This window comes from Anticarsia gemmatalis, chromosome 27 (assembly GCF_050436995.1).
Source record: "Anticarsia gemmatalis isolate Benzon Research Colony breed Stoneville strain chromosome 27, ilAntGemm2 primary, whole genome shotgun sequence".
NCBI classification, from domain to species: domain Eukaryota; kingdom Metazoa; phylum Arthropoda; class Insecta; order Lepidoptera; family Erebidae; genus Anticarsia; species Anticarsia gemmatalis.
In genome coordinates, this window is record NC_134771.1 from 3078153 (window position 1) to 3095678 (window position 17526).

At 36.4% G+C, this 17526-nt stretch overlaps 5 protein-coding genes across 6 annotated transcripts in view; 4 read left to right on the plus strand and 1 right to left on the minus strand.

Annotated features, from left to right (window-relative positions):
* LOC142984437 (uncharacterized) overlaps window positions 1-1352 on the minus strand; it is a 26632-nt gene extending 25280 nt beyond the window's left edge. The window contains exon 1 of the mRNA XM_076132025.1: window positions 1308-1352. The gene's annotated coding sequence lies outside the window, so the exon portion shown is untranslated. The remainder of the gene's footprint in view (window positions 1-1307) is intronic.
* Window positions 1-3937, plus strand: part of LOC142984438 (uncharacterized) — a 5904-nt gene extending 1967 nt beyond the window's left edge. The window contains exons 4-6 of the mRNA XM_076132026.1: window positions 473-700; window positions 1348-1556; window positions 2243-3937. Of these exons, the coding sequence (XP_075988141.1) occupies window positions 473-700; window positions 1348-1556; window positions 2243-2372 (567 nt within the window). The 3' untranslated portion in view covers window positions 2373-3937. The remainder of the gene's footprint in view (window positions 1-472; window positions 701-1347; window positions 1557-2242) is intronic.
* Window positions 3938-4670: 733 nt separating this feature from the next.
* LOC142984568 (uncharacterized) lies at window positions 4671-5387 on the plus strand. Of its 2 annotated transcripts, none has more exons than XM_076132275.1 (3): window positions 4671-4910; window positions 4993-5056; window positions 5197-5387. In XM_076132275.1, the coding sequence occupies exons 1-3, from the start codon at window positions 4707-4709 to the stop codon at window positions 5268-5270; spliced, it is 342 nt and encodes a 113-aa protein (XP_075988390.1). In that variant the 5' UTR covers window positions 4671-4706; the 3' UTR covers window positions 5271-5387. The 2 variants fall into 2 exon arrangements, with proteins under 2 accessions (XP_075988390.1, XP_075988391.1); XM_076132276.1 differs by having other exon boundaries at window positions 5200-5386.
* Window positions 5388-5564: 177 nt separating this feature from the next.
* ND-19 (NADH dehydrogenase [ubiquinone] 1 alpha subcomplex subunit 8) lies at window positions 5565-8249 on the plus strand. Its single transcript, XM_076132274.1, has 4 exons — window positions 5565-5816; window positions 6460-6635; window positions 7163-7270; window positions 7692-8249. Exons 1-4 carry the CDS (start codon window positions 5688-5690, stop codon window positions 7807-7809), a joined length of 531 nt encoding a protein of 176 aa, XP_075988389.1. The 5' UTR covers window positions 5565-5687; the 3' UTR covers window positions 7810-8249.
* A 515-nt stretch (window positions 8250-8764) lies between these two features.
* On the plus strand, window positions 8765-15302 carry LOC142984579 (uncharacterized). Its single transcript, XM_076132311.1, has 7 exons — window positions 8765-9257; window positions 11044-11217; window positions 11910-11994; window positions 12513-12811; window positions 13450-13638; window positions 14117-14329; window positions 15096-15302. The coding sequence occupies exons 1-7, from the start codon at window positions 8983-8985 to the stop codon at window positions 15115-15117; spliced, it is 1257 nt and encodes a 418-aa protein (XP_075988426.1). The 5' UTR covers window positions 8765-8982; the 3' UTR covers window positions 15118-15302.
* The last annotated feature ends 2224 nt before the right edge of the window (window positions 15303-17526 follow it).

Genomic DNA, 17526 nt, shown 5'->3' on the forward strand with positions numbered 1-17526 from the left:
CCACATTTAGCCGCTCAGGCGTCCATGGTGCAGAGTTTAAGGTGGCCGCCACGTCATTACCATGACGACGGGAGGTCGTGGGTTCGATTCTCACTCAAAACAAATATTTGTGCGATCCACATATAGTTGTTTCGTGTGTATGTTTGTAAAAGTCCCCGCGACAAAAGAGCAATTCTGAAAGCTGGAGTTGTCCTTTTTAATCCATACTATACTTACTAATATTATAAAGCTGAACAGTTTGTTTGAACGCGCTAATCTCAGGAACTACTGGTCCGATTTGGAAGGTTCTTTCAGTGTTAGATAGTCCATTTATCGAGGAAGGGTATAGGCAATATAACATCACGCTACGGCCATTAGGAGCGGAGTAGCAACGAAAAATGTTACAAAAACGGGAAAAATGATGACTCATTCTCTCTTCGGCGACGCAAGCGAAGTTGCGTGGGTCAGCTATACATAATATGTTTTCTTTCAGATACTATCACAAGAAGTAATTACAATACTAGTGAAGGAACAGTTCATAGCAGAGAACGATACTCGTATCACGGTAGACGATGTGTCTGGCAAGAGGGGTGACGCGTTCGGTACCCCGGTCGAGAACAGTGTCGCGATGAAGATGATGCAGATGATGGGCTGGAAGGGAGGGGGGTTGGGGGTCGATGCTCAAGGCATAGCTGAACCTATTAAACCTAATTTGCAGCTGGTAAGTGTCTACTTGCTCGTGGCTAAGTGACAACAGCTGTAGGAACTCTAAGGTTAAGCTACGCATGTCGAGGTTGTTCTGTGGATGGGTGACCATATTAATATATAGAGATCGTACGTGTGAAAGGCACGTTTAATGGGTCCCGGTTATCAATTTCAGAGATCTTTGAATTCAATTCAAATTCAAATTCAAAACATTCTTTATTTCGTAAACTTTTTACAAAGTATTTGAAACAGTCAGTATAATATATTGTATTTTTTGTTTTTTTGTCCGTTTCGAGAAAGCTGGTTGCTCGTGAGAAGAAACGGCAAGAAATTCACGGCTTGCTCTTTTAAATGTCAATATAATTATTACAAATTTTCTATTGACTGTCGTTAACAGTAGTCAGAAGCTTGAAAGTCTAACAACCAGTCTTACCGCGGGGTATCGTATTATTATTATAGCCCAGATAACTATGGGTTTTGGAGGTCAGATATTCAGCTGCATCCGGTGATACTGGAAGCCAACTCCAACATAGTTGAAAGAAAGGCTTAGCTGATGTTGAGTGTGGATTATAATGTAGTTGGTTTAAAGTGTAACTCTACTAGGATAAGGGACTTTGACTTACCTTTGACCAGATCATAAAATTTCACTTCATTTCTTTTTAGGTAAATCGTGCAGGTCTAGGCAGTACTTCCTCGGACATCCGTCAGCTGCGTAAAGCGGCGTACTCATTGATGGAGAGGTACATAGCGTCTGATACCCTGGACTTGGACCTGGTGTTCAGCTCGGAGTTCGGTAAGGAGGAGCGAGCGTTGTTGCATCAGTGTGCGCAGCGGGTTGGGTTAGCGTCGAGGAGCTATGGGGATAAAGATAGGTGAGTTTAGTAAGACATTTCAAGAGATTCGTATCTGAAGCCGCAAACGAGGAACATCCGCTATAATTCAGACATTCGAATACGCGAATGTTCGGGATAAAAACTACGAATGGGCATCCGCATCTGTGTATTTCTTTAAATAGGCATCCACAACTAGCCGATCTATAGTCCTATCCTCATATTCATAAAAATATATGAAGTTATGAAAGGCTTATAAAGTGTTTTGTTTCTTTCACTGCTTAGCGAAATGAAAAAGAGAAAACATATTATAGTAGCTTTTTAACTAAAATAGGTTTATTTATAGTGTGTTTTTGAATAAGAGGGATAGTTTTTGGAGTGTTTATAATTATCGAGAGTATCATAATAATAAAAGAAATGTCAAATATATCTAAAAATCGCTTATAGTTTTGTGGTTCTTACAGAAACATATAAGTAGTTGTTTGTCGTTCCTTACACTAAGTCATTAAATTCCAAACTAAGAGTCAGGTGGACTCATTTATTTATAAAAGTTTATCTTCTTCGAAGCATACAGTATTTAGCCCTTAACATTGGCTAACTTGGCATTGAATGAGATAAAATCTAATTCAGTCAGTTTATTTAATCAGTCTGTGTCTTTGTGTATGGAAAGCAGTATCAGCTAGAAAACGTATAGAAATAACTAATTGGTATCGCATTATTATTTACAGATTCCTGGTGGTAAAGAAAAAAGTGGACCCATTCTCTCTGGCCAGAGCAATCATAGATAAAGGAGGAATCACACCGAAATACCAAGTCTTTATACCAGCTAAACTCGGATCAAAAAACTTTAGAAGATAAATAGAAAACCTTTTAATACATATAACACAGATTTAGTAAACGCCATATAAATGTGTGTGTCTGAATATAGCAACAAGTCGCTGTTCGGATGACGGTACGGAAGAACGTCATCGTTGTTTTTCGCCAACTCACCGGTCGGTAAACGATCTGTGGGTTAAGCAACCCTTGGTGCGGTCATTCTATAGATGGGTGACCGCATAGTGGTATTTGAACTGAGCGTCTCCGTGCTTCGGAGGACACGTAAAATGTCGGTCCCGGTTGTTGTCAATTAAGATAACAGTCGTTAAGCCATGTCAAAGGCCTTTCGGGCGGCTTGAACAACTTTGACACTAGGTGACCAATAACCATACGACAGATGGTGATGTAATTAGTGATTTGTTACTACATTCAGATACACAAAGTTAAATGGACGTTACTATATCTAAAATAATAATAGTAAAAAATCCGAAACTCGAGTCAATAGATATAAAAATGTATAAATAGTATATTTTTCGATTGTATTGTAAGAAACTGTCACTTTGCCTTTAAAATTAATAAATTAATTAAACTCGACACTGTCCCATTGCTGGGCAAAGGTCTCCTCTGGGAATGAAAGAGGAGTAACCCCCGGTTTCTGAGGTACATTTAGCGGTGGGTTCTATTCAATAGCGTTTAAACTCATATAAAAAAACACTATTGAATAGATAAACTATCGCTAAATGTACCTCAGAAACCGAGGGTAAGATCACCACACTGGCCAAGAGCGGATTGTAGAAGATTTAAGATAAATTATTCTTTTCACTTTTCATATTTCAGTAGGCGCCTATAGCCAGTTGCGCTCACCGGTCGGAAAACGATCTGTGCGTTAAGCAACCGTTGGCGCGGTCATTCCGTAGATGGGTGACCGTACAGTGGTATTTCAACAGGGCATCTTCGTGCTTCAGAGGGCACTTAAAAACTCGGTCCCGGATGTTGTCAATTAAGTTAACAATTAAGCCACGTCAAAGGCCTTTCGGGCTTGAACAACTTTGACACTAGGTTGACCACTAACCATACGATAAGAAGAAGAATTATGTGTTAAATGTCATTGGCTAAGTTTGAAGACGATCTTCAATGAAATAGTATGACATGCCCTTTCCTCTTGTGTTAGTTATTTCGTGTTCGTATGTTAGTTAATTTCTTATAGCATACGTGTATATGTATACATCAAGTTTTACAGAAAATCCAGCCTTAAATAAAGTACCTAGATGCTAGAATAGTAATTTCAAAAGTAAGTGCTGAATATGTATAATAGAATACGGGAATTAACGCGAACAACGCCGTGGTCGCAGGCTGACTGCGACCACGTCGAGTGCAACTGCGCCGAAACGTTAGGCATTTTAAGGTAAAATGCGTGTTCGCGTTAATTCCCGTATTCTATTATACATTAAACATGCAACGCGAGAGTTTAAAAGTTATAAGTGCTGAATATTATTGTAAATAAAATTTTGAAAACAAATGTGACTTGTTTGGTGATTTTTTGATGTTTTACTTAGATATAAGTCTAATAAATTGTTGAGTATGAATCTGATCATACCTTTTTGGATAAAAAAAAATGTTTTTCTTTAATTACCTAACAGAAACTGTATCTGTATTTCCAATGTAAAAAACAATGACTGCTTATGTGGCCTGGGCGGTAGTGTACATTATACTTACTATTGACGAATACAATGTCTTGGGTTCGATTCTCAGACCGGATCGAGTGATATTGCTCTTTTCTAATTTATATTGGGGTATTTATTCTCGAGAAGTAATAAATACATGAAATAAAGATGAAAAGTTAAAATAACTATCTGCTTAGCTTTTTACAGTTAACAGGCTGAATCAATTTTGATGAAATAGTAGGTGATATAAGTGAAAATTGAATTTGTTACCCCAATTTCTGAGTACACTTAGCGGTAGTTTATCTATTCAATAGCGTTTTTTTATATGAGTTTAAACGCTATTGAATACATAAACTACCGCTAAATGTACCTCAGAAACCGGGGTTTAGACATTTAGAGCGACAGACTAAGTGGGATTCGATTGAACAAACACGCGTAGCATGTTTGCGTGGCGTAGCGTATCAAAAGTATGTTTCAAACTCTATGGATAGGCAACCTATCTTGATTGCTATCGTCCTACCCATATCATTAAACTGAGATAAACATCTACAACCCATTTAGTATTCAGACTACGTTTTGTAGATATTTATCAGATCTTCACATACGGGAGCAATCGAAACAAACCAGTATAAATAATTCGACAAAATTCTATTCGACATCATTCAGTTTTCAACTGTCTACAAAACACCCGCCATTTTTTAAACTTTTTAAAATGAGTTTCAAGTCAGCAACAGTGTTAGTGGCATTCTGCCTATTTTATTTTTTGAATAGTGTTGAAAGTTCTTTCATAAAGCCTAATAACGTACCGAGGGTTGGTAGGAGTAATGAAGACAACCCGTTCGATCAGGGTAGTATGGGGTATGTTATCAAAACTAGCAAGAATATTCCACGTATGGGCAGGAGGAACTACGATTCGGTAAGTGGTTTAATTTTGAAATATTTTTTCTAATCATGTCCGAAAAACATCATATGGGTGTAATGTGATAATTATTTTACAGGAAAACCGATACGATATTCCCAAATTTTATCAATTACCCACGGAAGGCTACAAGGTATACCAAGGTAAATTAGAGTCTGTTTTTAAGCTTAAAGTTAATAGCCCGTTGCTTTCTATCCGTATTTATCATTACTTCGAGAATAATGTATATTAAAATTAAATGAAAACTAATATGTTCAAAACTAAAATTGTGAATTTATTTCAGTAGAAGAGCAGGAATATAATCAGATGCCCGTTGAAGCTTACTCCCCAAAACAATTTGAAAACATGAAGCGGTGATTTTACACGCAGCACGACCGTCTCTCGAACCTAAATGTATTATTGTTGAATCTAGTCAGTAAAATAAAATAAAGTTATTGAGCAAATGCATGCATGCAAACTTCTTGTATTATTTTTACAACCCACCAAAACTTCCAATTATGACAATATATGGCGTAAAACGGAACGTACTTTCTTTCAATGTGTCAAAGTCAAATTTTGAAATCCGGCTAAATAGAAAATAGACTATTACTGTACTCGTTCTCTTTCTCACTAAAACGTATCGTGTATGTCGGTCTCTTTTTAACAAGTAAAACTTTACCACCCAAATAATTCGGCCTCATTCTTAAATTTCTTCCACGGATTTTGTGGAGGAGATTTCCCTATTTATTTTGATAAATAGCAGCTAAATTAAACGTGTGTATAAACTAAAACAAAATGGTGTTAACCGCGGACGTAAATTTGCCGACGGAGGAAGAATTAACCGTGCCTGAGGTGTCATTATCGTCAGCAACTCTTTTCGCTGGTTCGTTTCATTTGGGAAAATATTGTGAACAAGCCAATAATGTGAGTAAAAATACTATTTAAACGTAATTTTCTTGCAACTTTAAATGAAGTCTGTTATAATTATATATTTGTTTTGTATTTGAGTTATATTGATTGCATAATCGAAGTTTTTAATGAGGTTATGTTTTGATAGTTATGATACCTAAGAAGATAGAATAAATTTATTTTCTCTCTCCTGAAATTCTTTTATCATTTATGCGATGCTCAGACTTACTTCACGACCTATATTTAACGAGATATGAACAGTAACTTTTGTCAAAAATATGTTTTTGTTGTAATTCCATTGATCAGCTGTTTTACAAGAATTAAATGTATTCAAATTGTATAGTTTTGAGATTTAAAGGAAGGGCAAACAGACGCTTATACAACTTTTTATACACAAACTTACTATTACCAAGTAATTTATATTACCATTTTTGCAAAATAAAAAAAAAACATTCACTTTTTAACTCATATCAGCTAAATTGAACAGATACAAGATGGCTTATGGCCTCTGATATAAAATTCTTTCACTTATTTAATATACATAATTAATTTAATAAAGACCTTATAACAATACACAAAACAAAATATTACTATGAATTGGTATATAAAATACCAATTTTGAAACATTTATTTCACCATTTATAAAAAATGTTGTCAGGAATTCATGCTCTGCCGTGCGGAGGAGAAAGATGCTCGTAAATGTATCAACGAAGGCAAGGCGGTCACCGCTTGCACCATGGAGTTCTTTCGTAAAGTTAAGGCTACTTGCTTGAAGGAGTTCAACCAATATGCTACATGCATTGAGAAGAGCTCGGGAGATTTCTCGTTGAGACAGTAAGTATCTATACTAATATTATAAAGCTGAAGAGTTTGTTTCTTTGAACGTGCTAATCTCAGGAACTACTGGTCCGATTTGAAAAATTCTTTCAGTGTAAGATAGTCCATTTATCGAGGAAGGTTATAGGCTATATTTATTTATTCAAACTTCTTATACAAAATTTGTATAAAGGCAGACTTAATGCCAAAGGCATTTTCTGCCAGTCTACCTTGGGGTGATGCAGAGATTAAATGAAGTAGGTGCTTAAATAATAAAAGAGGAATATCAAGTTGAGAAAGAGGTTTACAAATAAATAACAATGTGGTCATGCGAGTGTACATAAATATAGATAAGTATATAATTATTAACAGTGATAAAATATTAAATAGGAATAAATCTATATATCATCACGCTACTACCGATAAGAGCAGAGTACCAGTAAAAAATGTTGCAAAAACAGGGAAAAATTTCACTCATTCTCTCTTATGTGACGTAAGCGAAGTTGCGCAGGTCAGCTTATATATAATAAATTTTTAATTTCCAGGTGCCGCACCACACAAGGAGTGTACGATAAGTGCATGCTTGACAAGTTGAACATTGAGCGTCCCGCATTCGGATACTTCACTGAAGTGCGCGTCCATGATTCTAAGAGGTACTTAATTTTTATAAATTCTTACACTTGAGTTCTCAGAACGAAAAAAACTATGAAGAAAGCAAGAAAAAGGTTAAATTCTAAACATTTTACATTCCAAATAAACAACAAACAATTTAGTAAGCTTTTTAATCTCTCGCAATTTGTACACATACGATGTTTCGATCGATGCAATTCGATCGAAACGTCGGCTAAACAAATAAACAAATAATATCCTAACCTGTAATGTTCAATCGCATTTAAGACCTGTTGTTGTTCATGTAGGGCCACCCATTCTGCTCTATAGGTATTGTTAGACAGGTTTAATAGATCAAACCCTGATTTTTACTGACATATTTTCTCAATCATGTCAAGAACCAAAACAAGCTCTCTGTATCTGCTCACGTGAAATAATGTCTCAATGTTAATAATAAATTTTCAGGCCCAAACCCATTGAGGAACCGAAGGCTGTATACCCGGACACCCCGCCGGCGCTGCCAGAAGATGCCGAGAGGAAACCAGCTCGCGGTGGCTCCAGATTCTACTGGATGACCGAGTAAACGGGACGGGAGATAGACCGCGTCGTGTGTGGGATAGGGATAGCATGAGAATCCACAGAAAAACAAAAAAAACTCCTTGTACAGTTTTCTTTATGATTTTTTTGTTGTAATGTCGTCACTAGAAAAGATTTACTCTACAAAGTGGCGCTAATAGATTAAGAGGTCATTTTTTATCAAATCTGATTTGTTTTATATTATGCTCAAAGTGTTCGGCTGTTTTTTTTTCTTTGCTACGTACGTCATGTACGTTCCTTTCTACACACGACCACAACCTAAAGAGGTAACACATTGGATGAGTATCTTTAAATAGCTGGATTTAAGTGTAATTTGTTAATTTATAAGTTGAAAGTGAGAAATCTATAAATCATGATATCGCGACTTGTCTAATGTTTTACTTTGTATAGCTATATCGATTGTAGAATAATAAATGTTGGAATTTATTTTTATCGTTTTATTATCCTTTACTAAGAACTAAGAACCATTATTTTACATGATACATACATCACGACGAAAGAATTATTGGAATAACCCATTAGCGTATACTTCTTTAAAATTATTGCTATAAATCATTGATTGGAATCAATTTATGAGATTAATTTGTTCGCGCTTACCCAAGTAAATACTTATAACACATACTCGAATCTATGTCTATAAACATTTATAGTTTGTAATTTCTATTGAACCATAATAATTATATAACAATAATAAATTTATTTATCCCATGAGATAAGTAGGTAACAGGTAAGGGTGTGGAATATTTTGCGTGAAAGGGAACGGATTCTGTAAATGTCAAAGTTGACATGCAATTCCAGCGTTTCAGGTTTGTACGAATGTGTACTATTGTATAATAATAGCATTCTTACCTTTTCATTCATAAATACTGTATGTATAGCTGTCTCTCTCCTACATGTAACTTTACAATTTTACATTTCGAAACTAATTAAACCTTGAATGAATCGCACGAGTGTCAATGATCGATTAGATTTATTTGTTATTAATAAATAAATATTTCGACAAGTAAATTACATTTAAACAGCAGATCCATTCATAAAAATACCATCAAATTATTTGACATGTCGTAAAACGGTGTCACAATGTTTGGAATTATGTGAAAACAAATATCATAGTGCGAGTGTAAACAAATGTAATTTATTGTGTTTTTAATTGTAAATAATGAGTAATTATTGTGACGAGGCGTTCTATCAGCAGAATATATATACGAACACCTATAGTTTATGGGAGAATTCTGCGTACTACGATATTAATAATCTTAGTCCGCAAAATTTCTCATCGAGTTGGCATCGAGGGAATGACGAGGACTTCGAGACTCGTTATACTTCAGGGCCAACGGAGAGTGAGGCCCCGGAGCCTCCGGACCCTCGGAACAGGAGGATTGTGGACAAGGCGTCGCTGTACGAAGACCCTGAGCTATTTTACAGGGACGTCACGTAAGTTTGTTTACAAACATCAATCATGTAAAATTGCGAAAAAATTGCTGTAAAGATAACGATACATTACTCAGAGATACGTTGTCGCACTTTGACCTGTCGAAATCGTTTAATATTTTTATATATTTATGTATTTTTACATGTTTAAAGGCTTATTGTTTTTGACATATATGTTGCATAGTTTACTTTCCTAGTGCAATGTTGGGTGTGGTAGGTCATGGAAACACATAATAGTAAACAAATACATGCTATTTTATATCTATTTACATCACTATTTAACAAAATTATGACAATATGATGACATCAATATTGTTTTTAAAAAACCTATGTGGGAATGTCCTTGATAATTTATAATGATATTGTTATATATTTACCTTTTTGCTGGCGCTGTATTCCTCACTATTACAATGCCTATTACAGTTGTGTATTTAATTAGGTCTTATTTTCATCGCCAACATACAGCTACTAGAGATGGATGCTGGACGTTTGTAGTAAATTACATCTGTCCGTAGATGTACCATCAGGACATTTAACCATGTATTTATCACTCTTTAAATATATGTGTTTGTTAATATAGTTACGCTGAGCGCACCTACTTAGTCTTGTCAAAGACATTTTAAGGGCTTAAATGAAAACGAAATAGCCTTTAAATTTGGTTTACCACCAAAAATGTCTGTGATAATATGCTTTATTTATGTATTCACTTTTTAAAGCTTTGCGCTCATGTATTTAATAGGGAAAAAAATAACTTATAATTCAGTCCCTCAGCACGAAAGTAACCTAACCTTGAGGTAGTTATGCTAAACTTACTGAACTGATAAGGCTTTCAAATAATTAGTAAAGATAAAGATTAATGTAAAAATACATTTTGCTGTTCGATCTATTAACAATTACTGAAACAATAAGCCAGTGTTTCTTTTAGTTTAAGCTTGTTTAAATTATTTGTTAGTGAAAATATTTAATTAAAATCAGTATAATATATTATATATGTTATGAAAAAGTGCGGTTTAGTTTCTTTTGCAGTGCCAGGTACCTATAGTTAAACATGGATCATTCAAGTAGTTATTATAAAACCCTTAAGCGGTTATTGTAAATTGCCCTATTTACATTTTCTTTTAGTGCTCGATAAAAGAGTATGGTAAAATGTCATCAGTGAATGCAATACTAGGGGTGATGGTAGACTATAAAAATATGATCAAAATTGCTCATTAAAAAATTTGAACACATTTTATAAACCAATTATGAGAAACAGATGTATATTTTGATATTTTGTCACAGCTTTTTATAAAACATAAAAAAGTGCGACATTTTACTTCAAAATCAAGTAAAAAATATGATTGCTTAATTTCAGACATTTCGTATTAGTTTTTAAATTCATGAAACCAGTTAAATACCTGACTGCTTTATGTGTAATGTCATTATCTACAGGTAAATCATTTATAGAATTTAAATAAAAGTCAATGCCTGTCAATTTAATTAAATATTATTATAAACCATACAAAATTATGACTCAGAGTAAAGTTTGTTCGACGTTTATGCTTTTAAGGCTAAACTGGTGAACTGCATATAATAAAACATCACTTTCTTTCCAGAGCGGTAGGAAGAGAGAAACTGCTGCTTTTTTTGCTTTAAGATTTTGATAAAATTTTCTTTTTTAATTTTTAAATCATCTCGAAATAACTACCATTGCACGCAAATGAAGCCGCGCCTGTCCGCCAATTTTACATAACAAAACTGTCGCAATATACCCTCTTCAGAAATTATTTACCTGTTACCTCCTCCACAGTGAGGGTAGCTCGACCCCTCCTCCGGCAGACTGGGCCCACGTGAACTGGCGGCCCGGCGACGCGGACGAGGGGCCCAGCGGCAAGAACAAAGCCAAGCTGGTGAGGCCCAACCGAGTGCAGAAGAAAGTAGACAAGGTCCTCGTTAAGCCGGTTAAGATGAGCAAGGCGGAGAGGTAAGGAATTAAAAATAAAAGAGATAGTTTGTTACGTTTTCGCAGCTAATTTGCTGAACTTCATCTTGAATATTATTTAAATATTATTGGATAACTTAGTCACACACGGTCATTTGATTCCAAACTAAGCAGAGCTTGTACTATGGTAACTAGATAACTGATAAACATACTTATATAGATAAATTGACAACCAGGCTGCGAAAAGATACTCATGCTCATCACTCAAATATTTGTCCCGCGTGGAATTCGAACCCACACGCGGCGCTACGGTTATTGCGGTAAGGTGACCACTTTAACTACTGCGCCAAACGTGCAGTTAAAGAATATTGTTGGAAATTCTTCCTCAAGTAAAGACTACTATATTGGACAAAGTAATCCTCAGGCATAACCTAGTCATATTGTAAGTGGAAAAATATCTGTATGTCTGGCTATTAAGTCTAAAGGGCTGGACCGATTTGGATAAAAATTGGCAGGATGACAGGTAATATTTTGAAAAAATACATTGCTGCTCAATGCTCATGTTGTTTATTTGGTAACTAAAAATGACTTTATTTACCGTATTTATTACGTAAGCAAATAGGTGTACACTTGGATGTTATCAAAATATTTGCATTAAGAGCTCTGCAAATGGTGTAAAAGTGTTGAAAACCTATAGTTTTAATAAAAAACAACGCATTTGGTGTGTGTTACAGCATGATGCAGAAGATGGGTTGGCACGGAGCTCTCGGCCGCGGCGGTGGCGCCATCTTGGATCCGATCACATCCAACGCTGTCTACGTAAGTAATACAATATCCGGCACTAACAGCTGTGTTAACAATTTGTGGAAATTAATAAAAGAAGCTATTTTTATATTCTTTTGAAAAGCAGTTAGCTTTAGTTAGCGTTAGCGCTAGTTTTTATATTATTTATTTTTTCGGTATAAGTTACCTCCAAGTGGTCGACGGTTCAAACCCGAGGCAACACACTAATAAATTTTCCAAGTTATATGTGTATTAAAAATAATGATCACTTAGAATAGTTCTTCAAGGCATGGAAAGTCTCCAATCCGCACTTAGCCAGCGTGGTAGACTCAAGGCCTAACCTTCCTTCGCTTGGGAAGTGACCCTTGCCCAACAGTGGGACATAAACGGGTTGAATTTATTATACATAAATTAATTAAGCACTTGAAAAGTCCCCAAGCCGCGTTCGGCCAGCGTGGTGGACTCAAGTCTTACCTCTACCTCATTATGTGAGGAGACCTTTGCCCAGCGTTATAACAGCTATAACTAACATATTATATTTTCAATAATTACAGGCAACAAAAAAACTTCAGCCAAAACAACTGAAACTGGACAACAAAGACCATTTCACATTAAACGTGTTATACCACATCTACGAATTCGTGAAGAACAATGGCGAAATCGAGCTGCTATTCGACCGTCGTTTAGTGAACGAGGAGCGCAAAGTGATACATAATATTGTGAAGTTTATGCTCAATGTCGTAGGCAGCGAGGTGCAGTTCGAAAGTAATGCGCATATGGATCTAGTGATGCAGATATGCGATGTTAATTGTTATATATTGCATGCGCAGGCGCAGGGAGAACATCCTAATCGGTGAGTCTTACATAATACTAGCTGACCCGCGCAACTTCGCTTGCGTCACATAAGAGAATCATAATTTTCGCCGTTTTTGTAACATTTTTCACTGGTACTCTGCTCCTATTGGTCGTAGCGTGATGATGTATAGCCTATAGCCTTCCTCGATAAATGGGCTATCTAACACTGAAATATTTTTTCAAATCGGACCAGTAGTTCCCGAGATTAGCGCGTTCAAACAAACAAACAAACTCTTCAGCTTTATAATATTAGTATAGAAGTATAGATAGTCCACTCAAAAAAGCAAGTGTAGAGTGCGTGAGCGGGATCCTATGCAATTTCTTCAGAAATTGGTTCAGGATGCTTAGAGAATAAACATGCTAAAAATCCCCGCCTCTAGGGGGGGCGCCGGAGTGGGGGGAGGGGGTTAAAGCTCCCATTTTTTAATTTTTATCCCGCAGTTCCCGAGGGATCGGGATTTACACGGGAAGGGTTTCCACGCGGACGAAGTCGCGTTGCAAAAGTTATACCTGGGTTGTTTTCAGTGATAGAGATTTAGACCTATACTACCTTTCTATCATAAGATCCTATACAAAAAAGCATTTTTAACCTATGTTAAAGACACTCTCATATTTCCAACACATTTTGCCTGTTAGTCGCATGTGCATCTACAAAGAGGCTCCGGCGCACGTGTACCTGATCATCCCGGACGACGTGCGCCCGGAGCCGGACGCCGAGCTGTCCGACACGGAGCCCGAGGAGGAGACCAACCCCTTCCTGCGCAGCATCACCAGGAACCTCAAGAAGAACAGGCTCCACAAGAACGTGCTCACTAAGGAGGCTAGGTCAGTTATAACACCAAAGTTTCCCCGATCACTGCACGTTTGGCGCAGTGGTTTAAGCGGTTACCTCGCCGCAACAACCATAGCGCCGCGTGAGGTGGGTTCGAATCCCACCCGGGACAATTTTTTGTGTGATGAGCACCAGTATTTGTTCTGAGTCTGGATGTTAATGTATCTAAATAAGTATTATGTATTTAAAAGTATTTTTATTAGTGGTGTTTTGCTTAACTAAATTATTTATCCAAAATAATTTATAAACTTGTTCTAAAGGAAAATATCGTGATGTAACCTTGCATGCTTATAAGTGGTTTAACACATATCTTGAGGGCATGCAAAGTCCCCAACCCGCACTTGGCCAGCGTGATGGACTCAAGACCTAACCCGTCCTTCGTTCGGAAGGTGACTCTTGCCCAGAAGGGGGACAATCATAGGTTTAAAGAAAATATTTTCCAAAAAACACTAACCACGATTTTTTCATCAGGATTTTCGAGAAAATCCTCGAATATTTCGTGGAGTTCACTGAGAAGAAGCAGTACAGCCAGCTCAAGTTCCTGGGCCCGTTCTCCGAGGACGAGTGGGGGGGCATCCGGCTGTTCCTGGAGAAGGCGGCGCAGGGACTGGAGGGGGGGAGCGATGTGCCCGCCTTTCATAACGTCGATTATGAGATCGCTGAAGATATTACGGGGAACACTGTGTAAGTATACTATTTGATCACATACAGGTACATATTATCATATGGTTGTATGCCTGAAAGTTCTTTGGAACAGCTCTAGAAGGTATGTAAAGTCCCCAACCCTCATTTGGCCATATATAAAGGGTAGGTTAGTGGTCAACCTAGTGTTTACAATAATTTCATTCCAAACTAAGCAGTGCTTGTATTATGGTAATCGAATAACTGACAAACATACTTATATACTTCTAAATACATACTTATCGGTCTCATCGTAAAAATATTTGTCCCGGGTGGGATTCGAAACCACCACACGCTATAGTTATTACGGCAGGTTCACCACTGCGCCAAGAGTGCAATTAAAAAAACACGCCTTTTTCGGTAGGGATAGGCAGAGACCAAAGAACGCCACTTAGACCAATCCTTACAAACTTCCCTTGCCTCAATCACATCCATACATCTTGTCATACAAAAAAGCCTGTTCAAAGTAAACTCCGTGGTGCAGTGGTTTATTTCGCCACACCGCTACCATTGCGTTGGGACCTCGTGGGTTCGATTTCCACACAGATCAATCATTTGTGCGTTCTACAAATAGTTGATTCGGGTCTGGTTGTACTTCTGTCCGTTGTTTGTATATTTGTAATAATCTTTACGACACAAGAGCAATACTGCGGGAGTTGTCTTTCTTTAAAATAAAGTAAACTTCTCTTGCATCATTCAAATCCATACATCTTGTCATACAGGACCGCCGGTTACAAGTAAAATTAATATACTTTTTTCAATATTTCAGGATCAACAAACGGCCGAAGTAAAGCGAGTCTCCCAACGATATAAGTATATTTGCGATACAGGTCCTGTATTATAACATGTATAAATATTATGTTAAACCTCACTTGTATTCACGTTACTAATAACCTAACTACGGTAAGGGATAGGCATATTATTATGAGGATTGGGTACCTGTGACAAATCTGGGATTTGTGTTTATGGGGGTGTATTAAAGAGAGGGGGGAGGTGTTTAAGAGAGATGGGGGGGGGGGTAACGTGGAGAGGGGGAGTTGAGATAAAGTGGGGAGGGATTTGTGTTAAGGGGGGGGGTTTAAGATATGGTGGAACTCAAGATAAGATGATGTTATTTTTGCAATAACTTTCTTATCCAAAAGTTCTTCCCCGTTTTTAGGGTTCGCTAGTGCCAGTTCTCAATAACTTATTTTTCGGTTAAAATTGCAATTTATGAGTTATTGGAAATGGCCCTAAATGACAGATATCATCAAAACAGCTATTGTAACATTCGAGACAATAATTTCCCGATATTTCGGCCTTTTAAGCCTTTATTATATTATAATTTGACTGAAACGTCGGGAAATAGAGAGGTATCTAAAAATCTTTATCGAAAGCCTATCATTTACTGCTGGTAGATTATTTAAACATATTTCTTAGAAAGAGATGCATATATATAAAGTATATGTGCATCTCTTTCTAACATTGAGACGTTAGTTTGAGTGAAGTTTAACTATAAAGTTGCTATTAGTTGATTATATTATAAGTCGCGAATTAAATAGTGATTTAATTAAATATTTAAATCCAAAGACGGATATTTGAGGAAATTTCGTGTTGGATGATGAGTACTAAGGTTTATTCAATTTTGAGTAGCACTCAAATGTAAAGCCGTCATGCTAGAAAGACGTACTATGGTTTGAGTATTACTTAAAATTATAAACGTCAGTTTCTCATCACTTAATTTTGAGTAACTCTCAGAATGCTGCTAAAGAAACAACGTAAGAATTGAGTGTTCCTCAAAATTGAAATGTCTAATGACTGTACTCAAATTTGAGTAGCACTCAAACATATTGTTACTCAGATTTGAGTGTCAAAAACAGCTCATTCTGAAGAATTTCAAAATTAAGTTGTAACACATTTAGTATTTAATATTTTAATAAATAAATGGGACGGGTCTCCCCTAGGTTAAGTTAGTCCGCATAGACCACGACGGGCTGTGGACTAAAAAAGGTTTATTATTGCAAAATGTAATGTTAATATAGATTTAAATGCATATATAAACCTTATACTTGTTAAAACTTAATTTTGAATAACGAAACTGAGAGCGCACTCAATTTTGAGTAACACTCAAATTAAGATCCTCCGAAGCACGGAGACGCCCAGTTCAAAAACCACTATTCGGTCACCCATCCATTTACTAACCGCGCCGTCGGTTGCTTAACCCACAGATCGTTTACTAACCGGTGAGCACTACTGGCTATGAAATAATTAAATCTATAATTAATTTGCGACTAATAATTATTTCGATTTTCGCAACTAAATGTAATAAATGTAATAATTCGATGCAGTGATTCATATGTTATAGTTTTAAGTAAAAGACAGCTGTGTGGGAAAGAGACGCTATTATTTATATTATAATAAGTGTGAGCGAGACGGAGGTATATTTGTGTTTCGATGTTATTGCGCTTCCTTCGTACAGTGCGGTTGGCAACAAAAGGTTTTTTAACTTTTCTATACTAACCAGCTGACCCGCGCAACTTCGCTTGCGTCACATAAGAGAGAATGGTCAAAATTTTCCCCGTTTTTTGTAACATTTTTTCATTACTGGTACTCTCCTCCTATTGGTCGTGGCGTGATGATATATAGCCTATAGCCTTCCTCAATAAATGGACTATCTAACACTGAAATAATTTTTCAAATCGGACCAGTAGTTCCTGAGATTAGCGCGTTTAAACAAACAAACTCTTCAGCTTTATAATATTAGTATAGATAATATGGAACTTTTGTTGCTAACCGAACTAAGCTTGTTAATATTTCATAAGTATAATTAGCGATGAGTAACCCCCGGTTTCTGAGGTACATTTAGCGGTAGTTTATCTATTCAATAGCGTTAAAACTCATATAAAGAAACGCTATTGAATAGATAAACTACCGCTAAATGTACCTCAGAAACCGGGGGTAAGTCCTTTTAGCGGTTGTTTTAAGAACTAATAACTAGTAAATACGACTGCAATTTTTCTGTTGTGCAAAAAATATTTTTTATTCCCAGTACGAGATAACTATCAGATATTTTATTTGATAAAATGAAGACTGCTGTTTATATAAGTTTACTATCATTTTATCTAGCAAATAGATTATCTGATAGTTTCAACTGTGAAACTGGCTATATTAAAACGTCCCACTGTTAATGTTATTCGAGGAATTTTAATTTTAAATCAATT

Coding starts and splice junctions, on each gene's coding strand:
- LOC142984568 (XM_076132275.1), top strand. CDS start 4,707: ATGAGTTTCAAGTCAGCAACAGTGTTAGTGGCATTCTGCCTATTTTAT. Junction 4,911..4,992: donor GCAGGAGGAACTACGATTCG/GTAAGTGGTTTA, acceptor ATTATTTTACAG/GAAAACCGATACGATATTCC. Junction 5,057..5,196: donor AGGCTACAAGGTATACCAAG/GTAAATTAGAGT, acceptor AATTTATTTCAG/TAGAAGAGCAGGAATATAAT.
- ND-19 (XM_076132274.1), top strand. CDS start 5,688: ATGGTGTTAACCGCGGACGTAAATTTGCCGACGGAGGAAGAATTAACC. Junction 6,636..7,162: donor GGAGATTTCTCGTTGAGACA/GTAAGTATCTAT, acceptor TTTAATTTCCAG/GTGCCGCACCACACAAGGAG. Junction 7,271..7,691: donor CGCGTCCATGATTCTAAGAG/GTACTTAATTTT, acceptor ATAAATTTTCAG/GCCCAAACCCATTGAGGAAC.
- LOC142984579 (XM_076132311.1), top strand. CDS start 8,983: ATGAGTAATTATTGTGACGAGGCGTTCTATCAGCAGAATATATATACG. Junction 11,218..11,909: donor AAGATGAGCAAGGCGGAGAG/GTAAGGAATTAA, acceptor TGTGTGTTACAG/CATGATGCAGAAGATGGGTT. Junction 13,639..14,116: donor GTGCTCACTAAGGAGGCTAG/GTCAGTTATAAC, acceptor TTTTTTCATCAG/GATTTTCGAGAAAATCCTCG.